Source organism: Sardina pilchardus, chromosome 10 (assembly GCF_963854185.1).
Source record: "Sardina pilchardus chromosome 10, fSarPil1.1, whole genome shotgun sequence".
NCBI classification, from domain to species: domain Eukaryota; kingdom Metazoa; phylum Chordata; class Actinopteri; order Clupeiformes; family Clupeidae; genus Sardina; species Sardina pilchardus.
The window spans coordinates 34,429,040-34,450,700 of NC_085003.1; the positions used below are offsets into that span (position 1 = coordinate 34,429,040).

The 21,661-nt window shown below is 47.7% G+C and overlaps 1 protein-coding gene across 5 annotated transcripts in view; it reads right to left on the reverse strand.

Moving 5' to 3' along the window:
- Window positions 1-436: 436 nt before the first annotated feature.
- The window catches only part of phf21ab (PHD finger protein 21Ab), a 39,840-nt gene continuing 18,615 nt past the window's right edge, over window positions 437-21,661 (reverse strand). For 4 of the 5 annotated variants that reach the window (XM_062548100.1, XM_062548101.1, XM_062548102.1 and 1 more), the window contains 10 exons: window positions 18,331-18,627; window positions 16,216-16,320; window positions 14,460-14,511; window positions 14,225-14,304; window positions 12,932-12,992; window positions 11,141-11,307; window positions 8,483-8,638; window positions 8,099-8,174; window positions 7,840-7,943; window positions 437-6,646 (listed from right to left, as the gene is read on the reverse strand). In XM_062548100.1, coding sequence (XP_062404084.1) covers window positions 5,450-6,646; window positions 7,840-7,943; window positions 8,099-8,174; window positions 8,483-8,638; window positions 11,141-11,307; window positions 12,932-12,992; window positions 14,225-14,304; window positions 14,460-14,511; window positions 16,216-16,320; window positions 18,331-18,627 — 2,295 coding nt within the window. In that variant the 3' untranslated portion in view covers window positions 437-5,449. The remainder of the gene's footprint in view (window positions 6,647-7,839; window positions 7,944-8,098; window positions 8,175-8,482; window positions 8,639-11,140; window positions 11,308-12,931; window positions 12,993-14,224; window positions 14,305-14,459; window positions 14,512-16,215; window positions 16,321-18,330; window positions 18,628-21,661) is intronic. The other variant, XM_062548103.1, reaches the window with a different exon arrangement.

The window sequence follows — 21,661 nt, forward strand, 5'->3', positions numbered from 1 at the left end:
AGAGAGGAGACCTGCACGCCTGCCCGCACCCCCAGACCACCCACACACACCGCTCCTGCACCCCAACCCCATCCCGGTACTGCCTGTCCCCACGCTGAAGTGAAGCGATCACCTTGAAGCTGCCCGGGAACCCTTCACAAGAACACGCATAAAACTGACAGTGCCTCAGGAAGTCAACTGATATGTATTTAAAATTAATAATAAAAAAGGCTTCTAATCGCAAAAAAAGAATAAATAAAAAAAGAAATGCACATTAGCGATCTCTTTGGGTATACTGGAGTAAAGACAAATTCAATGTTAAATGGAATGCGTGGCTGTTAATCTTTTTAAAATTTTAGAAACACAACAAATGCACTCAACAACACCGTACTCAAGAGCCCCCACCCAACTGCCCCCCCACCCCACCCCACCCCCGCCCCCCACACATTTACATCCACATTCAGCTTGAACATCAGCCAAGGCAGCCTCCACCCAGCGTCTGGCCAGCACAGCTCAGGGGCAGGATCTGAGGTCACACCTCCCAGCCTTGGGGTTCCACAGATGTAATGTCTTCAGTTTTATTTGTTCATTTTAAAATCGTAATGCTCTGGAGGAGATGCAAGTCTGTTGTCAACATTTTGGAATTGGCATTACACTGCCAGAATGTGTATTGAAAAGAATAAAATGACAATTTTGCATAAAGCTTTACAAACACAAATGTAAAATGCATATCCAAAACAAAGAAACCTGAAAACAATTATATAAAACACTTGCATAAAAAGGCATGCTCTCAGAGTTCCTGATTGGACAGATGGAGCCCCAGGTACAACAGGTTTGTCCAATCAATAAGCAGTCTGATTTGATCCTTCCAAGCCTGAACTCAGTTCACCTGATTCCAAATCAAAGTTACTCCAAAAGAATGTGCAAGTGAGGAGCGCGGAGATGAAGGCGACTCAGAGCGCTGATATGAGACTCCAGGTGTGGAGGGGTAGGGCTCTCATCTAGGGTCCTCCACAGGCTGCAGGTGTAGAGGGGTAGGGCTCTCATCTAGGGTGGAGGGGTAGGGCTCTCATCTAGGGTCCTCCACAGGCTGCAGGTGTGGAGGGGTAGGGGACTCATCTAGAGTGGAGGGGTAGGGGACTCATCTAGGGTCCTCCACAGGCTGCAGGTGTGGAGGGGTAGGGGACTCATCTACGGTCCTCCACAGGCTGCAGGTGTGGAGGGGTAGGGGACTCATCTAGGGTGGAGGGGTAGGGCTCTCATATAGGGTGGAGGGGTAGGGGACTCATCTAGGGTCCTGAGGATGAGATGGAATCAAACTCCCTGATTTAAGTCTACATCGCGGAAGGGCAGCGCTTCCAAGGGAGACAAACTAAAATACCTGGGGTATAAAAAGTGCGTAAATGAAGGTAAATTATCTACATGAATTAGTGGTTTCCACTTTCAAAAATGTTCACACTTGAGTTTGATCTTGCAAATTGGAGAGATGGTGGCTTAAGTTAAGCACCTCTGTCACCTTCACCTTCACCCCAGCCACAGGTTAAGACTCTTAAGCCATCTCAATTGTGTAAAGTTTGGACAACATCTCACCATGGATAAAAACAACTTAAGGCAGTTTCAATGAACTTAAACCAAACCCCTAACAATACAATTACACCTCTGCTGCAGAACTCCTAGTGAAAGCGTCCATTGCTTGCCCACGCACTGGCGTGTGGTCCTGCTGTTGTGGTGTGTGTGTGTGTGTGTGTGGGTGTGTGTGTGTGTGTGTGTTCCATTGCTTGCCCACGCACTGGCGTGTGGTCCTGCTGTTGTGGTGTGTGTGTGTGTGTGTGTGTGTGTGTGTGTGTGTGTGTGTGTGTGTGTGTGTGTGTGTTCCATTGCTTGCCCACGCGCTGGCGTGTGGACCTGCTGTTGTGCTTTAACGTCTTCGCTCCACTGGCCGGGGGGTTCTGGGGGTGCCGGGGGGGTGCAGGGGGTCAGAGCTGTTCGGAGAAGCCATGATGACGGTCACAGTGCAGCTGGAAAAAACGAGGGAGCGAGGAAAGGCACTCTGGGTACCTAAACGTGGAATAAATTCTTCCAAGTGAGAACGTGAGGGTTCCTCCTGGTGAGAACATGAGGGTTCCTCCTGGTCAGAACGTGAGGGTTCAGAGGGGTGGAGTGGGACAACAAAAGACTTGATTGGACATGAGAAAGCCTCGTATTGGGCCAGCGTGTGATTGGACATGAGAAAGCCTCGTATTGGGCCAGCGTGTGTGTGAGATGAGAGCCTCGTATTGGGCCAGCGTGTGTGTGAGATGAAGATGTCGTTTCACAGTACTGTACTGCAGCCACTCACTCACCTGCCATCACACACACACACAAACACTAACGACCACGAACAGCACAAATCTCCAGTCAACGGGTCCGACCAGATAACTACCAGACACCTAAACCAAAGGTCCGTCCATACAAACTAAACCAAAGGTCCGTCCATACAGACTAAACCAAAGGTCCGTCCATACAGACTAAACCAAAGGTCCGTCCATACAGACTAAACCAAAGGTCCGTCCATACAGACTAAACCAAAGGTCCGTCCATACTGACTTGACAAGTCTCTAAATTCCAGTTGGTTTCATCTCTTACTAATGCTTTTAATTGTGCAATTAAGAACCTGCTCCAAATGGTATTTTGAGAGAAATGAAAACCATATTGGCCATCATTTGGTCCCCAACTTCTCTCTGGATCAAATATTTTCTTTTTAGATATGTTAATTGGTCATGGGTTAATTGGTCATGGGTTAATGTAAACATGATACACACCACCAGCTGTGCCGTGACAAAAATAAATCCACAAGTTGTCAAATCAGGATGCTGACAAAAGAAACAGGCAGACATAACATCACCAACTTCTGGCACAACCACTAGATAGGGATATTTGCTGTTGCGTTTAAGTGCTTGGAGGGAATCATTTAGCCATCTTGAGATGTCCAAATTGTGGAATAAAAGGATCAGGTAATCCCAAACGAAGGGCCTCGTAAAGTCTGATATTTATCAATCTATTTTTAGCAATTCATGACTAATGTTGATCATTCCGTGGGGACATCTTCAGAGATCAGTTGTGGGAGCAGAAGGAGAGGGGAGGGACCATAGACTCATACTGCAGAGCAGAGCAGCTCTGTTCTCTGCACACGTAACTAGGCCGAACATCAAAACTAGCGTCAGGAGCAGTTTTATAAGACTCAAGTACTCACACACTGTCAAGAGCAGACTAGCATCAGGAGCAGCTGTCAGCTGCACTCTGCAGGTGTGGAGCAGAGACTCACGCAAGACTATCAGGAGGAGACTAACGTCAAGGACTGCTGTCAGCTGCACTCTCCACACACTGCAGTAGTCAGGACAAGGAGGATGTTCTGCACAGTGGACTACATCAGGACCAACATCAAGTCTATGTCCTGCATGGTGGACTGATGTCAGCACCAACATCAAGTCTACTTCCTGCATGGTGGACTGATGTCAGCACTAACATCAAGTCTATTTCCTGCATGGTGGACTGATGTCAGCACCAACATCAAGTCTACTTCCTGCATGGTGGACTGATGTCAGCACTAACATCAAGTCTATTTCCTGCATGGTGGACTGATGTCAGCACCAACATCAAGTCTATGTCCTGCATGGTGGACTGATGTCAGCACCAACATCAAGTCTATGTCCTGCATGGTGGACTGATGTCAGCACTAACATCAAGTCTATTTCCTGCATGGTGGACTGATGTCAGCACTAACATCCATCATTTTTTCTGCATGTGTGTCTGAAGTCAGGAGTATTTTCTGCATGTGGGGCTACTGTCGGGACAAGGCCTCTCACCTCTTTAAGGACATGGAGGATATCTTGGCAAGCTCAGAACAAGTTACAAAAATGACAAACAGGTCCACTCAGACACATACACACTCGAAGCAAACGCCATAACAAAGAACATGTTCAAGTGTGTCTGAGATCTCCCTCTCACCAACTTTTTTTTTTTCCGGACAAGCTTGTGCTTTAGTTTCAAAGATTGTTGCAATATTTGCGCCCCTACTTCTACCATCGAAATCTCCATCTAATAAGATGGAAACTTGGAAAGCACGTTTGTTGTTAGCGATGCCAGTGCAACATTCACAGGCATTTACATGGGGATTCCTATTGACTGACCCAGTCCTTAGAAAATAACATGTCCCTTTTACACTCGGATACAAAAATATTTGGCAGTTCAGACACCAGCAGAAGCCTTCTTCTGAGGCCTGATCTCGAGGCCTCCAGTAGACCAGCCTGCAGAAACTGTACCAGTCAACACCTTTCAAAATAAATGACTTATCAAACAGAAAAAAAGCACTTGTATTTCTGAAGACTAGGAAGACCTGCATATTTTTCCACCTTTATGTAAAAAAAGAAATACTCCCCAGAAAAGGACAAGGTGTCATATTGTGATGTCATATTGTGACAGATTGACACTGCAAAGCTGCAACTGGCCACATGTAGCGCTCAGGACTGACACACACCACTTCACACACGACACATGTTCACTACACAGGACCAACACCGGATTGTTTGTTTTCCTTTTTTCATTTTTCTTTCTTTTTTAAAAAAAGACTAAGCTACCACATGTTCTCCCAGGTCTCCCATGTGTTGCCCCAAGTTGCTGTTCTCTGCTCCTCACTGGCGGAAACCTCTGCTTTCCCTCAACTCTCCTTGTGTCATGTCATGTCTGTCGGCCGCTCAGCCGAGGTGTTGAGAGCGCCCCCTGCTGTTGAACACTGGGCTAAATACTGATGCGTTCCTGTCTGTGGACAGAGATCTTTTGGTTTAGGAAACACAGGGCCATGGGGACAGCAGGCAGGCTTTGGGTTGTCTGGGAACTACCACCACAAGGATAGAAGACCAGCCTTTGCCAGTCCCTAAAGCCTTCAGGGGTGACCAAAAGGATAACTTCACTAACCTGCCAGCCAGTCCCTAAACACCACAGGAGTGGCTGAAAAGTTAACGCTGCCATCCTGCTAGCCAGTTCCTAAATCCTCCAGGAAAGACTGACTGAAGGATTAATTCCACATGTTTCTGGGCGAGTCCCTAGTTCCACATGTTTCTGGGCGAGTCCCTAGTTCCACATGTTTCTGGGCGAGTCCCTAGTTCCAGGGTTCACCACTGCAGGCACACGCTGGTAGGATGCCCCTGACCGGGTAACTCAGCACCTCCCTCTGGGGAGAGGTTGGCATGACAGACTGGCATGGCCCTTGCCCAATCAAGCATGGGGTGCTGCGGTCTGCATCCTCCAGGCCTCCCAACCACTCTTAAATGTGCTGCTGACACAGCTTTACAATACAGTCCAACCAGAAAGAACAAAAAGTGTCCATATATTCATTATATATATTTATATTTATATATAGAGAGATTGGCAACATAGCACAGCAGTCCTGGGTGCAGTGGAGTTCTGTGTGATGTGGGTGAGTAGGTGCGTGTTATTTAGGGGACTCCGTTTGGTTGTGAGGAGCAGGCTGGACAGGCTCCTGGGAGCCTTCGGACATTTTGCCGTTGCTGGAGCCGTTCTGCCCCTGCTCAGCTTCCTGCGCCACCTGCTCTGCTTCCTGCGCCACTTCCCCCGGCGCCCCTGTACCCGCCGTGCCGTTGCTGGGCAGCAGGGTTGCGTTGGCCTCGGCCTGGGCAGCACACGGGTGGCTGTGCGCCATGCCCTCGCTGTGAGAGTCTGTGTCTCCGTTGGCGGGGACGTCCGTGGGCTCTGCTGGTCTGCTGGGGTCTGGGGCTCCATGGGCTCCGTCCTCCGGCCCACATCCAGACTGGGCCGCCACCTCGGACCCGGCCGCTGCTGCCGCCGCTGCTGCAGGACTCAGCTCAACTTTTGAACCCACTTGTGCCTCAGAACCGGCTGTTATCTCAGGTGCAGGGTCCACCACAGAACTGGACCCAACATCAGAACTGGGTTCCACCACAGAACTGGACCCAACATCAGAACTGGGTTCCTTCACAGAACTGGACCCAACATCAGAACTAGGTTCCACCACAGAACTGGACCCAACATCAGAACTGGGTTCCTTCACAGAACTGGACCCAACATCAGAACTAGGTTCCACGACATCACTGATCCCCACGACAGAACTAGGTTCCACTTCTGCACTGGACCCCACAACAGAACTAGGTTGTTCTTTAGAATCAGCTTCAACCTCAACCTCAGAATTGGGCTCAACTGGGGCACCTTTTGATACCCCAGCAATGACCTCAGAGATGACCTCCATCTTGACCTCTGAGGCGACCTCCATCTTGACCTCTGAGGCGACATCCATCTTGACCTCAGAGGCGACCTCCATCTTGACCTCAGAGGTGACATCCATCTTGACCTCAGAGGCCTCCTCCATCTTGACCACAGGGCCCACCCTGGAGGATTCGTCCGTGACGAGTTGGGAGGTCTTTAAGGATGATTCGTCCGTGACGAGTTCAGAGGTCTTTAAGGATGATTCGTCCGTGACGAGTTCAGAGGTCTTTAAGGATGATTCCTCTGTGACCGGTAGGGAGGTTTCAGACTCCAGAGTCTGGTTGCGCTCAAAGCTCTGGATGAGGGCAATGAGATGCTTCACCTTCTCCAGCGAGGAGTGCATATCCTTCTGCCGAGCCAGGATGGTGTTCTTGGTCTCCATGCATTTCTGTAAGACACAAGGTAGGAATGGTTAGCCGAAGGAATGGCCTCGTCATCATCTTATGAAGCAACGCAGAGGAGCAAGAGCAAATTAGAATTAGAATTAGAATTAGAATATATACTTTTTTGATCCCGTGAGGGAAATTCAGTTCTCTGCATTTAACCCAATTTAACCGAATTAGTGAACACACAGCACACAGTGAACACACAGTGAGGTGAATCACACAACCCAGAGCAGTGAGCTGCCTGCCCAACCAGCGGCGCTCGGGGAGCAGTGAGGGGTTAGGTGCCTTGCTCAAGGGCACTTCAGCCATGGTGGACTGGTCGGGGATCGAACCGGCAACCCTCCGGTCACAAGCCCGGTGCACACCACGGCTGCCCTGCCCCAGAGCAAGACTCCTCTGCAGATGGGGAGCATTAATGGCACTTATGCTTCTAACTAGAGAGGCATAGTGGATACAGAACTTTAGGGCCAATAACGAATGTGGCCGATATTGATATCTGATAATATTGTAAAAAGAGAATTGTAGACCAGCACTTCGATGAACAGAACTTATAATAGTCCTCAATGGTACAGCAGTCAACAAAATAGCAGTAGCCTAGGCTCAAGAAGCTCAGTGTAGCCGGGCGGGCCTTAAATACGAGTTGTAAAAAAATATTTGCGCAAATTACCGTCTGAAATCCTATTATCGGAACAATAATAATGTTTTCATTTTTTCCCCTATCGCCCAATAATATATTGCCCGCTAAGATATTGTGCATCCCTACTTTTAACCAATGATCCAACCTTTTCTCATTACTGCGCCTACTTCACATTCTGAAACAATTCAGAGAACCAGAAGACTAACCGTGATGGAGCTGGGAAGACTAACCGTGATGGAGCTGAGAAGATTAACCGTGATGGAGCTGGTGAGACTAACCGTGATGGAGCTGAGAAGACTAACCGTGATGGAGCTGAGAGGGAAGACTAACCGTGATGGAGCTGAGAGGGAAGACTAACCGTGATGGAGCTGAGAGGGAAGACTAACCGTGATGGAGCTGAGAGGGAAGACTAACCGTGATGGAGCTGAGAGGACTAACCGTGATGGAGCGGAGAGGACTAACCGTGATGGAGCGGAGAGGACTAACCGTGATGGAGCTGAGAGGACTAACCGTGATGGAGCTGGTGAGACTAACCGTGATGGAGCGGAGATGACTAACCGTGATGGAGCTGGTGAGCTGCTTGACTCGCTGCTCCAGCTGTTCCCTCTCGAGCTTCAGCTCCGTGCTCCACTTCAACAGCTTCTGTTTCTCCTCTTCTTTAGCTGAAGATAAACACACACACACACACACACGCACACTTCTGTGATTCACAAACATCACTTTCACACAACACATGCCTCCACAGAGGCCCTATTTGAAAGGGTATGAGCACCATAGCACACACTTTGGCCAGCTCAAGAGTTGAAGCATGTAGTACCTTCTTTGTATGCAATATAGGAATGGACAATAGCCAGAGTCCCTGGCCAAGGAATGGCGTCTTCTTTTTTGAGAATCTGCAGAGGGAACGAGCAGTTAGGTTATGAACCAAGCGACACGACCCCCAGGCACAGCTCTTGGAGAGAACAGCACAACTAACACTCTCCGACTGACACGTTACCGTGGAGATGGGCAACCAAAGCAACTGAATGGCAGCATTGAGTGGGTAGAAAGGCATGACACAGAGGAAGCTTACAAAGCCCAGAACAGCCATATCTCTGCCTGCGCCCGTCTAGAGAGGAACAGGGGAGAGAGTGGGCTCTGGGGGGGGGGGGGGGGGGACACAAGGGGCGTGGGGGGGCAGGCAGGCCCTATCCCTGTTTACCTGGTCTTGGCATTTGGGGCAGATCCACATGCCCTTGGGAATGTGTTTGAGGGGCGGGTCCAGGCAGGGCAGGTGGTAGACGCGGGAGCAGGTGTCGCACATGAGCAACTGGCCGCTGCGTCTGCACACGGCACAGAAGTCCTCATGGATGTCTCCCTGCAGGAAGAACGCAACGCACGCGTCAGTGTCCCCGCCCCCCTGCACGGGCCGGCCCAATCACGCGTCAGTGTCCCCGCCCCCCTGCACGGGCCGGCCCAATCACGCTTGGCAGGGTGGACAGAGAGGTTGGGGTTTGCTTAGGGGGGGGGTCACTTGAATGAAAGGCCTTTAAAGGGACACTTCACCGATTAGCATTAAGCTTTGTATCTTCAGAAAACCAGTCATCTTTTTGAATGGTCGTGCATCATTCCCTCAGTTTTGCTTTGAGATGGGAGAAATACAGATTTCAATGTTGGACTTCCTGCTTTCAATGATGTAAAAATCATCATTTTACATCATTGAAAGCAGGAAGTCCTATTCATGGGTTTCATTGAAATCCATATTTCTCCCATCTCAAGGCAAACTGAGGGAATGATGCACGACCATTCAAAAACATGACTGGTTTTCTACAGATACAAAGCTTAATGCTAATCGGTGAAGTGTCCCTTTAAACTGAAAAGTAATTTAGAAAGGGCAGCTTTATGTTGTACTCGTCACGTCTGGATGGGTCAAGAGTCACGGCTGGACTAACTGCTGGATTAACGGATGCAACGTGCTAGAGGTTAAACTAGGCAACCTGAGGGGTTGGGAGAGGGCCTTATGACTGTTCACTTTGTAAGGGCGCAGCTCCATGGACACAAACACACACAGCTTAATCAACAAACAAAAACAACAAGAGACGATGACCTGGAGTTAATGAGTGAGTGAGTGAGTGGGTCCATGAGGATGGCAGGTGAGTGGCGGGTTTATCTGAGAGAGCTGGTATGTGTGTGTGTGTAGCTATGTTTTGGGGCGGGTTTATCTGAGAGAGCTGGTATGTGTGTGTGTGTGTGTGTGTGTGAAGCTATGTTTTGGGACTATGTCAGCAAAGTGTGAACTTGTACCCTAATAGTGTGAGTTTTGTTTGACTGAGACTGTGTGAGTTTGGAAGTGAGTGTGGACTAAGACACCAGAGTGTGTGTGTGTGGGGGTGTTTAGTAGTGAGGGTGGACTAGGCATCTGGCAGGTGGGGGGCTGAGGTGCAGACTCTGGATGCGTGCGTGTGTGTGTATTGGCTCTTTTCGACTGGCAAACTAGTCCGACTCTACTCGGTACGGTACAGCGCGGCTCTACATGGCACGGCACGGTACCAGTACTATTTGCTTTTCCACCTAAACCGTCACCTGGAAGTGGGTGGAGTCGGCGGGGTTCCCACTGACGTGACGTCGGTTTCAGGCCACTAGAAGTTGTCACACCGCAGTCAGTAAAAAGTGAACACAACTGTGGAAACTTTCTCTCTTAATAAGCAGTAACAGCATACAAACACAATTGTGATTACAATGTTACTGTCTAAAATCATCCATGATACCAATGAATCATTATATAGGACACGGAATGAATAATTGAATTAGTCTGTGAACGAGCTGGCTAGAACTAGCTCGCGAACGCTAGCTTAAAAAGCTAACAAGTGAATGGCATACTATATGGCAATACAGCAATTTGCTACCAGGTCACTAACAGTTGAGGGACTTCGCTTAAACTGAATATACTGTTGCAAGTTCACTTGAGTATAAACTACCTACTTTAACTAACGTCACTATAATGTTATTCAGGTAATTGTCACTTCAGAGACATTACACTTCTCCGTTTAAAATGTTACCTTAGCTAGGAGGCTAGCTAGCTCGCTAGTAACCAGACAGTAACTGGCAGCAGCATTGTCTGATATTAAGTTATTTTCTTAACAAATCCATGCACTGACAATTACACTAGGCGACCATGTTAGGACACCGCACACCATCGTTAAAACGATCGACCATCTGTGCAACCAACTGCGTCCAGCTAGGTCTCGTTATAACTGCAGTTCAAATGGCATGCTAATCGCGACTAGCATTTAGCTAGTTGGTTTTAACTTTGCAGAGCTGTTTTAACACTGATTGCAAGGCAGTGGAAGGTAGGCTAATTAAATGCATGGTCCTAGCGGAACGAGTGGAGAGTGTCCTGTGTTACTATTATCAGAGAATGTCTAATAAGTAGATGGGCTCTGCTATTATCATTTATCGCAACTCATTGAGCTAACAAGTCAAGCAGTGCATAGATAAAACTGGTGGGTGGCTCTGGTCAAGATCCCCGAGCTTCGTTGCGCGCATAACGTCATTTATCTGACCAATCAGTGGACTGCACTGATCACGTGGCATTTTAGTATCGCCAGGTCCCGACTAGACCCACCTCTGAAACAGGTACGATAGGTACTAAAAATAGTAACGGCTCCACCCGCTAAACCGCAGTCGAAATGCTCCCAAACGTGGTAGAGTCGCACTGTGCCGTACTGTACCGTTACGAAAATGCCCAGTGGAAAGACGCTATATGTGTATGTGTGTGTGTGTGTGTGTGTGGTGGGGAGGGGGCTGTTTGGGCGCGGCTGCTGTTTGGAGGGGTGGGGGGGGGGGTCGGCCTAGTGTCTCTCCAACTGCTGCTACTTACATCCCCTGAGCTGGGGGGGGGCAGAGGGAGGGTGTGGGGGTGTGCGGGGTGAGGGGGCCCCCCCGCGTCGAGCCGCTCGGGGGCTAGGGAGGCGGGGCGGCAGCCGGAGGGGGAGCGCGGGGGGAGCGCGCTCACGTCCGGGACGCTGCTGTATTTGGGAGGGCGACCTGGTGAAATGAGACAGACGAGAACAAAACAAAAACAAAAGAAGAAGAAGAAGAAGGGGGAAAATGGAGAAAACAAAATAAAAACACAGAAACACACACCCCTCCGTCACACATACCTTACACAGGGGGTCCTCATTGGCTACGGTTAAAGGAAGGGAGGCGAAGAACGACGGAGGAAGAGAAGAGGAGTTAGTGCACTCACACACCAGCGTAGTACGCAGCAGCATTAGACATTAGATAGTGCACTCACACACCAGCGTAGTACGCAGCAGCATTAGACATTAGATAGTGCACTCACACACCAGCGTAGTACGCAGCAGCATTAGACATTAGATAGTGCACTCACACACCAGCGTAGTACGCAGCAGCATTAGACATTAGATAGTGCACTCACACCAGCGTAGTACGCAGCAGCATTAGACATTAGATAGTGCACTCACACACCAGCATAGTACGCAGCAGAATTAGACATTAGATAGTGCACTCACACACCAGCATAGTATGCAGCAGCATTAGACATTAGATAGTGCACTCACACACCAGCATAGTACGCAGCAGAATTAGACATTAGATAGTGCACTCACACACCAGCGTAGTACGCAGCAGCATTAGACAGTGCACATACATTAGAGTATGCTCTTCTGTCAGTGTGATATGCAGTAGGATTAAATTAGAACGTACCAGCGTAGTATGAAGCAGTTAGTGCACATAGATTAGAGACTATTAAAATATGCATTAAGATTAGATAGTATACTCTTAAATCAGAGTGATATGCAGTAGGATTAGATTAGTGCACTGGAGACCATGTGTAGTATGTAACAGGATTAGACCAGTGTAGTATGCAACAGGTCTAGATAGTGTACTTAATACCAGTGTAGTATGAAACAATTAGATAGTGTACTTAATACCAGTGTAGTATGTAGCAGGTTTAGATAGTGTACTCAATACCAGTGTAGTATGTAACAGGTCTAGATAGTGTACTTAATACCAGTGTAGTATGCAGCAGGATTAGATAGTGTACTTAATACCAGTGTAGTATGTAACAGGTCTAGATAGTGTACTCAAAACCAGTGTAGTATGAAACAGGGTTAGACCAGTGTAGTATGTAACAGGTCTAGATAGTGTACTCAATACCAGTGTAGTATGTAACAGGTATAGATAGTGTACTTAATACCAGTGTAGTATGAAACAGGGTTAGACCAGTGTAGTATGTAACAGGTCTAGATAGTGTACTTAATACCAGTGTAGTATGAAACAGGGTTAGACCAGTGTAGTATGTAACAGGTCTAGATAGTGTACTCAAAACCAGTGTAGTATGAAACGGGGTTAGACCAGTGAAGTATGCAATATTAGATATTGACCTCACAGACCAAAGCAGTCCAGCTGATGTGTGCTGTTCAGGTGACTAAGCAGAGCGGAGAACCTTTGGGACTTTTGGTTAGTTATCAGACAGGCTGACGAGAGAAGACAGGAGAGAGAGAGAGAGAGAGGGAGAGAGAGAGAGAGAGAGAGAGAGACAGGAGAGAGAGAGAGAGAGAGAGAGAGAGAGAGAGAGAGAAAGAGAGAGAGAGAGCGAGCGAGCGACACTACACGGGGCATGTTCAGCCGGCGCTGCTCCACTCACCTCTCTTCCTGGTGCCCTGGTGGAGGGGCGTGTTCAGGTACGTCACCGCACTCTTCTTCCTCTGCAGCAGATCACAACCATTACAGACATGTGCATTACATACGAGGAACACACACACACACACACATTACCCTCCTCTCCTACACACGAGGCACACACACACACACACACACACACTACCCTCCTCTCCTACACACGAGGCGCGCGCACACACACACACACACTACCCTCCTCTCCTACACACGAGACACACACACACACACACACACACACACACACGTTGTGTAGCTTTGGGAGGCAATAGTGTAATGTCAGCTGACATGATAAAGATATGCTTTATGCTGCTGTAGAGAAAGCATATTTTCTATGACTTGATAATGTGTTGCTGTTGATCATTTTAATGCTAATTTATCCGACTGTCTCACATTAATTAATTAAACAATGCCCTGGTAGTGTAAATGTTGTAATGAGATAGCCTTGCCTAACACTTGAGTTAAAACCAAATTAATTTGCCTAATTGACATAGACCTATGAGATGATTCATTTGCCATAGTTGACATAGACCTATGAGATGATTCATTTGCCATAGTTGACATAGACCTATGAGATGATTCATTTGCCATAGTTGACATAGACCTATGAGATGATTCATTGCGTGTGTGTGTGTGTGTGTGTGTGTGTGTGTGTGTGTGTGTGTGTGTGTGTGTGTGTGTGTGTGTGTGTGTGTGTGTGTATGTAGTCTACTGTAGTTAAAGCCTGTGTGTGTGTGTGTGTGTGTGTGTGTGTGTTATGTAGCCCACTGTAGTTAAAGCCTGTGTGTGTGTGTGTGTGTGTGTGTGTGTGTGTGTGTGTGTGTAGTCCACTGTAGTTAACTTAAGGCTCCTTGTTATGTAGCCCATTGTAGTTAACTTCTGCCTGTGTGTCCCCCCACCAAATATGCCCAACCGAAGGGAAAATGTGTAGTGGTGTCTTCATTTTTTCAGAGCTGAGTGTGTGTGTGTGTGTGTGTGTGTGTGTGTATGTAGTCCACTGTAGTTAAAGCCTGTGTGTGTGTGTGTGTGTGTGTGTGTGTTATGTAGCCCACTGTAGTTAAAGCCTGTGTGTGTGTGTGTGTGTGTGTAGTCCACTGTAGTTAACTTAAGGCTCCTTGTTATGTAGCCCATTGTAGTTAACTTCTGCCTGTGTGTCCCCCCACCAAATATGCCCAACCGAAGGGAAAATGTGTAGTGGTGTCTTCATTTTTTCAGAGCTGAGTGTGTGTGTGTGTGTGTGTGTGTGTGTGTGTGTGTGTACCTCTGGCTCAAACACCGCTCCGCTGTACACCGGGTTGGCGGTTGTTCTCCTCTTGCGCTCCTGTCTCCTGCTCTGGATCTCTGTGGCAGGAAATCACAAGCTCACATCTCTCTCTCAGGTCCAGTGTGTGTGTGTGTGTGTGTGTGTGTGTGTGTGTGTGTGTGTGTGTGTGTGTGTGTGTGGGTGTGTGTGTGTGTGTGTGTGTGTGTGGGTGTGTGTGTGCATCTGTGAGTACCTTCCAGGTGGTCGTGCGTCACTAGGCCCAGAGACACCATGAAGGCAAGTTTCTGTGGAGAGAGAAAATAGTCTCAGTGTATGTTTACCTCTGCATTGGACACACACACACAAATTTTGGTGAACTTGCAAGAGGTCAGACATTTTCCCGTAGGCTACTTCAGGCCAAAAGTTAGAGGGGGTTCGGAGGTGTCCCCGGGGAAAACGTTTCAAATGTTGTTATGCAAATGCACAAGTTCTGCACACGTTCAGTCAGAGAGTATTTTAGGTATGAGAACGATGACTGCAAGCATGCAGACTGTTACGATCGACTGACACTAGCGCCTGGGCAACCCAACACCATAACAACCAGATCAACACCATAACAACCCAGATCAACACCATAACAACCCAGATCAACACCATAACAACCCGGGAACAGAAGCCCTGAGGACGCCCCGGAGAAGTGATGGAGGTGACCAATGGCCTTGGGACGCGATTAGTCTGGATACGCCTTTATTCACCACTGGGACGCGATTAGTCTGGATACGCCTTTATTCGCCACTGGGACGCGATTAGTCTGGATACGCCTTTATTCGCCACTGGGACGCGATTAGTCTGGATACGCCTTTAATCGCCACTGGGACGCGATTAGTCTGGATACGCCTTTATTCACCACTGGGACGCGATGAGTCTGGATACGCCTTTATTCACTACTGGGACGCGAATAGTCTGGATACGCCTTTATTCACCACTGGGACGCGATCAGTCTGGATACGCCTTTATTCACTACTGGGACGCGATTAGTCTGGATACGCCTTTATTCACCACTGGGACGCGATCAGTCTGGATACGCCTTTATTCACTACTGGGACGCGATTAGTCTGGATACGCCTTTATTCACCACTGGGACACGAATAGTCTGGATACGCCTTTATTCACCACTGGGACGCGATGAGTCTGGACACGCCTTTATTCACTACTGGGACGCGATTAGTCTGGATACGCCTTTATTCACCACTGGGACACGAATAGTCTGGATACGCCTTTATTCACTACTGGGACGCGATTAGTCTGGATACGCCTTTATTCACCACTGGGACACGAATAGTCTGGATACGCCTTTATTCACTACTGGGACGCGATTAGTCTGGATACGCCTTTATTCGCCACTGGGACGCGATTAGTCTGGATACGCCTTTATTCGCCACTGGGACGCGATTAGTCTGGATACGCCTTTAATCGCCACTGGGACGCGATTAGTCTGGATACGCCTTTATTCGCCACTGGGACGCGATTAGTCTGGATACGCCTTTATTCGCCACTGGGACGCGATTAGTCTGGATACGCCTTTATTCACCACTGGGACGCGATTAGTCTGGATACGCCTTTATTCACTATTGGGACATGAATAGTCTGGGTACCTTTATTCGCTATTGGGACACAAATTAACTATTAGTCTGGGTGCCTTTATTCACTATTGGGACACGAATAGTCTTTGTGCCTTTATTCGCTGTGTCCACGAATAGTCTTGGTGCCTTTAATCGCTGTGTCCAATATTAGTCGCCCTGCGATGGCTCGACAGTGGAACTCTGCTGACGTACGACATCATCAAATAACTCCGAGCGACATGCCACGTGTGGCCACCTTCCGCTCACAGTGTGACTATATGAACCGGAGACCACAGGTGAGCATGTCACATTATGACTATATGAACCGGAGAGCACAGGTGAGCATGTCCTGCCCGCAGTGTGGCAGACGAGGGTGAGCGGTCGCACCTGAGGGTTCTCCTCGCGCGTGGGTTTGGCTGCAGGCAGAGATGGGGGCGTGGAAGAGGGCGGAGTCGCCGGCACCTGCTCAGACCCCCCGTGGAGTTTAACAGTCTGCAGAAGAGGGGGTGCAAACACGTTAGAAAGCACAGTCTGCAGAAGAGGGGGTGCAAACACTTTAGAAAGCACAGTCTGTAGAAGAGGGGGTGCAAACACTTTAGAGAGCACAACAAATCACCACAAGTCACAGTAGCAAAAATACTCTTGCTCTAACTGGCAGCCTCCCTACACTGAGACGTGAGCACATCATGCCCATTCTAGCCTCCCTACACTGGCTCCCACTTCTTTTTAGGGTTCAGTTTAAAGTTTTATTATTTGGTTTTAAGGCACTAGATGGGCTGGCCCCAGCGTACATCATCAACCGTGTCCAGCTCCACTCTACCCAAAGGTCCCTTCGATCCACCAATAAAGGGCTCCTACATGTGCCGCGCTCACGGCTCAAACAGCGGGGTGACAGAGCCTTTGCTGTTGCTGCCCCACGTCTGTGGAACCAGCTCCCCCTGGATATTAGATCCGCCCCCTCCATCTCTGCCTTCAAATCCAGGCTAAAAACCTACCTGTACTCCCTGGCCTTTCCTGCTCCCTAATTCTGTACTTCTGTTTCTTCTCTGTATGTTCTGTGTTTTGTGCCCTGTCCCGTCTTGAATGTTATTATTTCACTATCTACATTTTATCAAATGTTCTTTGTATTATTTTGCGTCCTTTTTAGTCTTTCACTGTACAGCAGTGGTCAGCTTATGCTGTGTGTAAATGTGCTTTGTAAATAAATTTTACTTACTTACTTACTTACTTACCTTATACTATTCTTATAATATTCTTACCTTAACATTGATGGAGGTTAATGTTTATTTTTTTAATCTTGCTTACAGACAACTGTCTGATATTTACATTGTATCACTTATCTGAGGCTTTTATCCAAATTGACTTGTGAATATACCATGTCAAGCGACGGTACAAAAGGAGCAACAATTAGGTTAGGTTAGGTTAACTGCAACCTCATACGATATCCAAAGACATCTCACAAATAAGTGCTGATGTTAAGCCACAATCAGTAAAGTAATCAAGCTCGTAGTGGATAAAGAGGAAGTGCACGGCAGGTGCAGGTTAAGCAGTCTTTGATAAAGCTATCAACAATGGATTTAAATAAGGAATACAGCCGTACATGTATAAACCGAGTCAGAAGAAGTTTCTGACGAAGATGAAGTGCAGCAGATTCCCCAACAGAATGAATGTGTTAGATTGGTAAGTTTTATCAGTACATTTCTTAGTATAGTAACTCTCCAAAGTTAGCTGTAATAACGCTAGCATTACAACAGCTCTGCCATAGACAGTAGGCTATATCTAGATACTAGCATCGTAAGAGCAGTTTAACAAGAATTATTAATCGAAGGTATGCAAATGAGAGGGGGTGTATCTAAAGGGGGATGGGCGCCTATTACGTGTTATCTGAGCTCTGTTCAGATTGGAGCATTTCAACACGGCTGTTTCTATTTCCCAATTTGCATACGAAAGCAGGCGGGGGACGCGGTAAAGTCTTTGGTGTTGTCCTTTGGACACTGCTCGCCGCCTAAATTCAACAGGAACAAGGTGAATGTGGTTTTGAATTCTAGGACTCCTTTAATTGAAGGAACACACCATTTTGGAAAATGAGTTTACTTGCCATCTACCGCAGAGCTAGATATGAGGATCCAGTCCCTTCTCTTCTCTGAACGTGCAATAACCCAGTTCCACACTACTGGACGTGAGTTAGACCAGTTAGCCTAGCTTAGCATAATTCACTGGAAGGGGATTAGACCAGTTAGCCTATTTTAGCATCATTTATTGGAAGTGGGTTAGACCAGTTAGCCTAGCTTAGCATAATTCACTGGAAGGGGATTAGACCAGTTAGCCGACAGTTTCTTTTTACATCTGTTTAGTAGTGGGCAGTAGTTAATGAGCAACTATTTTTTCATTGGTCTTTTGGTCTTTATACAGACAGGACAGTGAAGAGTTACAGGAAACGAATGCGAGAGAAGGATGGGGTGGAATCAGGAAAGTTATGTGAATCTGGAGAGCTGCTCTCACCTTTGCATCTGTGGTGAGGCTACTGATCTGAAGAGTGGATGCAGGCGCACTGATGACGATGCCAGTCACCTGTCCGGTGGGCGTGGTCTTGGCGAGGGCGGCGCAGGGCTGGCCGTTGACGATGCGCACCTGGTGGATGGGTGTGGTCTGTGACAGGGAGGCGGGGCTTATCTTGGTGGCCAGCATGATTGGCCGCTGCAGCAGCTGGGGAGGCGCGGCCACCATGGGCGGGGGCGGAGCTGAAGCAGGGGCGGGGGCGATGGGCACGTTGTTGGGCATGGGAGGTTTCGGCCTCACCTGGGGGGCACAGACGAGAGCAGGTAGAGGTCAGAGGTGAAAGGTCACAGGTGAAACTACTCCAGCTGCCATGCTGCCGGAGAAAGAGCCACACATGCTGACAGAGAACACAGATGGCACCACTGAGGAGCCATACAGGACAGACCAGCACACAACGGAGCTCCTGCACCACACCATGGAGGGATTATACAGGCCTGCAGATGCTAGGTGGATGCTAGGCTAGAAAGAGATGCTACGTATACTACGGGCCTGGAGATGCTAGGCGGATGCTAGGCTAGAAAGAGATGCTAGGCAGATGCTAGGCTAGAAAGAGATGCTAGGTCTACTACGGGCCTGGAGATGCTAGGCGGATGCTAGGCTAGAAAGATATGCTAGGCAGATGCTAGGCTAGAAAGAGATGCTAGGTATACTACAGGCCTGGAGATGCTAGGCGGATGCTAGGCTAGAAAGAGATGCTAGGTATACTACGGGCCTGGAGATGCTAGGCGGATGCTAGGCTAGAAAGAAATGCTAGGTATACTACGGGCCTGGAGATGCTAGGCGGATGCTAGGCTAGAAAGATATGCTAGGCAGATGCTAGGCTAGAAAGAGATGCTACGTATACAACGGGCCTGGAGATGCTAGGTGGATGCTAGGGGTGCTGATATTATATCTCTTTTTGTCCATCCTCCCTTCCCTTCCGTCCTTCCTGTTCTAGTCCCTCCATTTAAATAAGGAACAATAGGAGGATGGAGACATGAAGCAGAGAAAATTAATCTTCACTGTTTGTGAAAAGTACACCATTTGCTCCTGTTGCACCATGTATGAGAAGTACAAGAGACCTCACAGCTGAGTGTGTAATGGCATCATTCAGCACAAGCTTATAGGAGACGTCACGGTTCAGTGTGTACACTTATTCAGGACAAGCTCATGTCTCCATAGAAAAGTACAACTTTAAAAATGACAGAGAATGGAAAACCGTTTCTACCTTTGTTGAATAAAACCGTTTTCACATTGGCTTTGTCAATGAGGAGAGTTTGGTGCACGGCCACCAAGCTACCGTGAACTGGAAACACGGTTATTTCCTCCCTCATATACAAATCTCAGACTTCTAAGACCACCAACAAACAGGTGAGTCTGAAAGACATACTGTGACACAAATACAGACTGTCCTTGACCTGTGGTGTTCCCCAGGGGTTGATCTTGGGGACACTATTATTCAACCTCTATAATAACCAGGTGAGCCTGAAAGACAGACTGTAACCCAAAAACAGACAGTGACCCAAATCATCCCTCTGATCACTGACCTCTTCCACACCTAATGTTTCAATTGCTGGAGACAATCAACGTAAAACGTCTTTAATTATTCGTGGATGCCAGATAACGGCTGCAATAGGCCATTTCATTCCCCGGCCCAATCATAAGGTTGCAACGGCTTGTGCAATAGCAGGTCAAATATTCTGTTCATTATTTCAGTCATCATCTTTAAACATGTTCATCTGCAGCAACCAACACTGAAGACTCAAGTTCCCTGAGGAACTCTGTCTGTATCTGTCTGTCTGTGTAACAGGCAGCTACCCGACGTATTACACAAATATCACTCAATCTTCACACTGAGACTATACAGGGGAATCATAGGACTCTCTCTCTCTCACATATGTGCGCGCGTGCAAACACACACACACACACACACACACACACACACACACACACACACACACACACACACACACACACACACACACACACACACACACACACACACACAAAATCTCTGCAGAAGCAGCACAACACACAAATAGGAGTGCTAGCAAGCTACCTGCCTACAATACGCAAACACACAGAAACACATAGAAACATACAAAAGCTTACCAAATCGCAAAAACGCACATGGTACAAAAACACAGACACACACACACATACAAAAACACAGACATACACAATATGTACAAAAACGCATCCAGCTGCTAGGCCAACAGACTGAACTCTAACTTGACGGCCATTTGGTTTGGATCAGTCTGGGATCCGTTTCACTACGGCTCCCACCAGCAGAGTAAGGTCTTGGCCAGTTCAGTTTGGGCCATTGTGTACTTTGCACAGAACAGACTGTATACAGTAGAAAACAGCAGCACTGGGCTGTTAATAGAAGAGTCAACTACCGTAGAAAACAGCAGCACTGGGCTGTTAATAGAAGAGTCAACTCCCGTAAAGAACAGCAGCACTGGGCTGTTAATAGAAGAGTCAACTACCGTAGAAAACAGCAGCACTGGGCTGTTAATAGAAGAGTCAACTCCCGTAAAGAACAGCAGCACTGGGCTGTTAATAGAAGAGTCAACTACCGTAAAGAACAGCAGCACTGGGCTGTTAATAGAAGAGTCAACTACCGTAAAGAACAGCAGCACTGGGCTGTTAATAGAAGAGTCAACTACCGTAAAGAACAGCAGCACTGGGCTGTTAATAGAAGAGTCAACTACCGTAAAGAACAGCAGCACTGGGCTGTTAATAGAAGAGTCAACTACCGTAAAGAACAGCAGCACTGGGCTGTTAATAGAAGAGTCAACTACCGTAAAGAACAGCAGCACTGGGCTGTTAATAGAAGAGTCAACTACCGTAAAGAACAGCAGCACTGGGCTGTTAATAGAAGAGTTAACTACCGTAAAGAACAGCAGCACTGGGCTGTTAATAGAAGAGTCAACTAGACCAGTGGTTCCCAAACTTTTCTGGCTTACGGCACCCCTAAACATATCTCTCTCCATCCACGGCACCCCTTTTTTTTTTTTTTTTACTTTTTACTCAACCTCCTTTGTGCCATATTTGTACTTCAGGCCATCCTTAAAAATATTCTTGTTTGCCGTAACCCGACCGACCCTGTCAATATAGGGCCGACCCAAATATTTGTTTTTTTCCCTCTCTAGTCCGACCGACTTGCCGGTTGCAAATTGCGTTAAGACCGACCGATTTTTTTTTTTTTTTTAATTAGTCCTATTTTTCTTCAAACACCCAATACAAATGCAATACAATAATATTATATTTTCTTAAGTATTGTGAATACAAA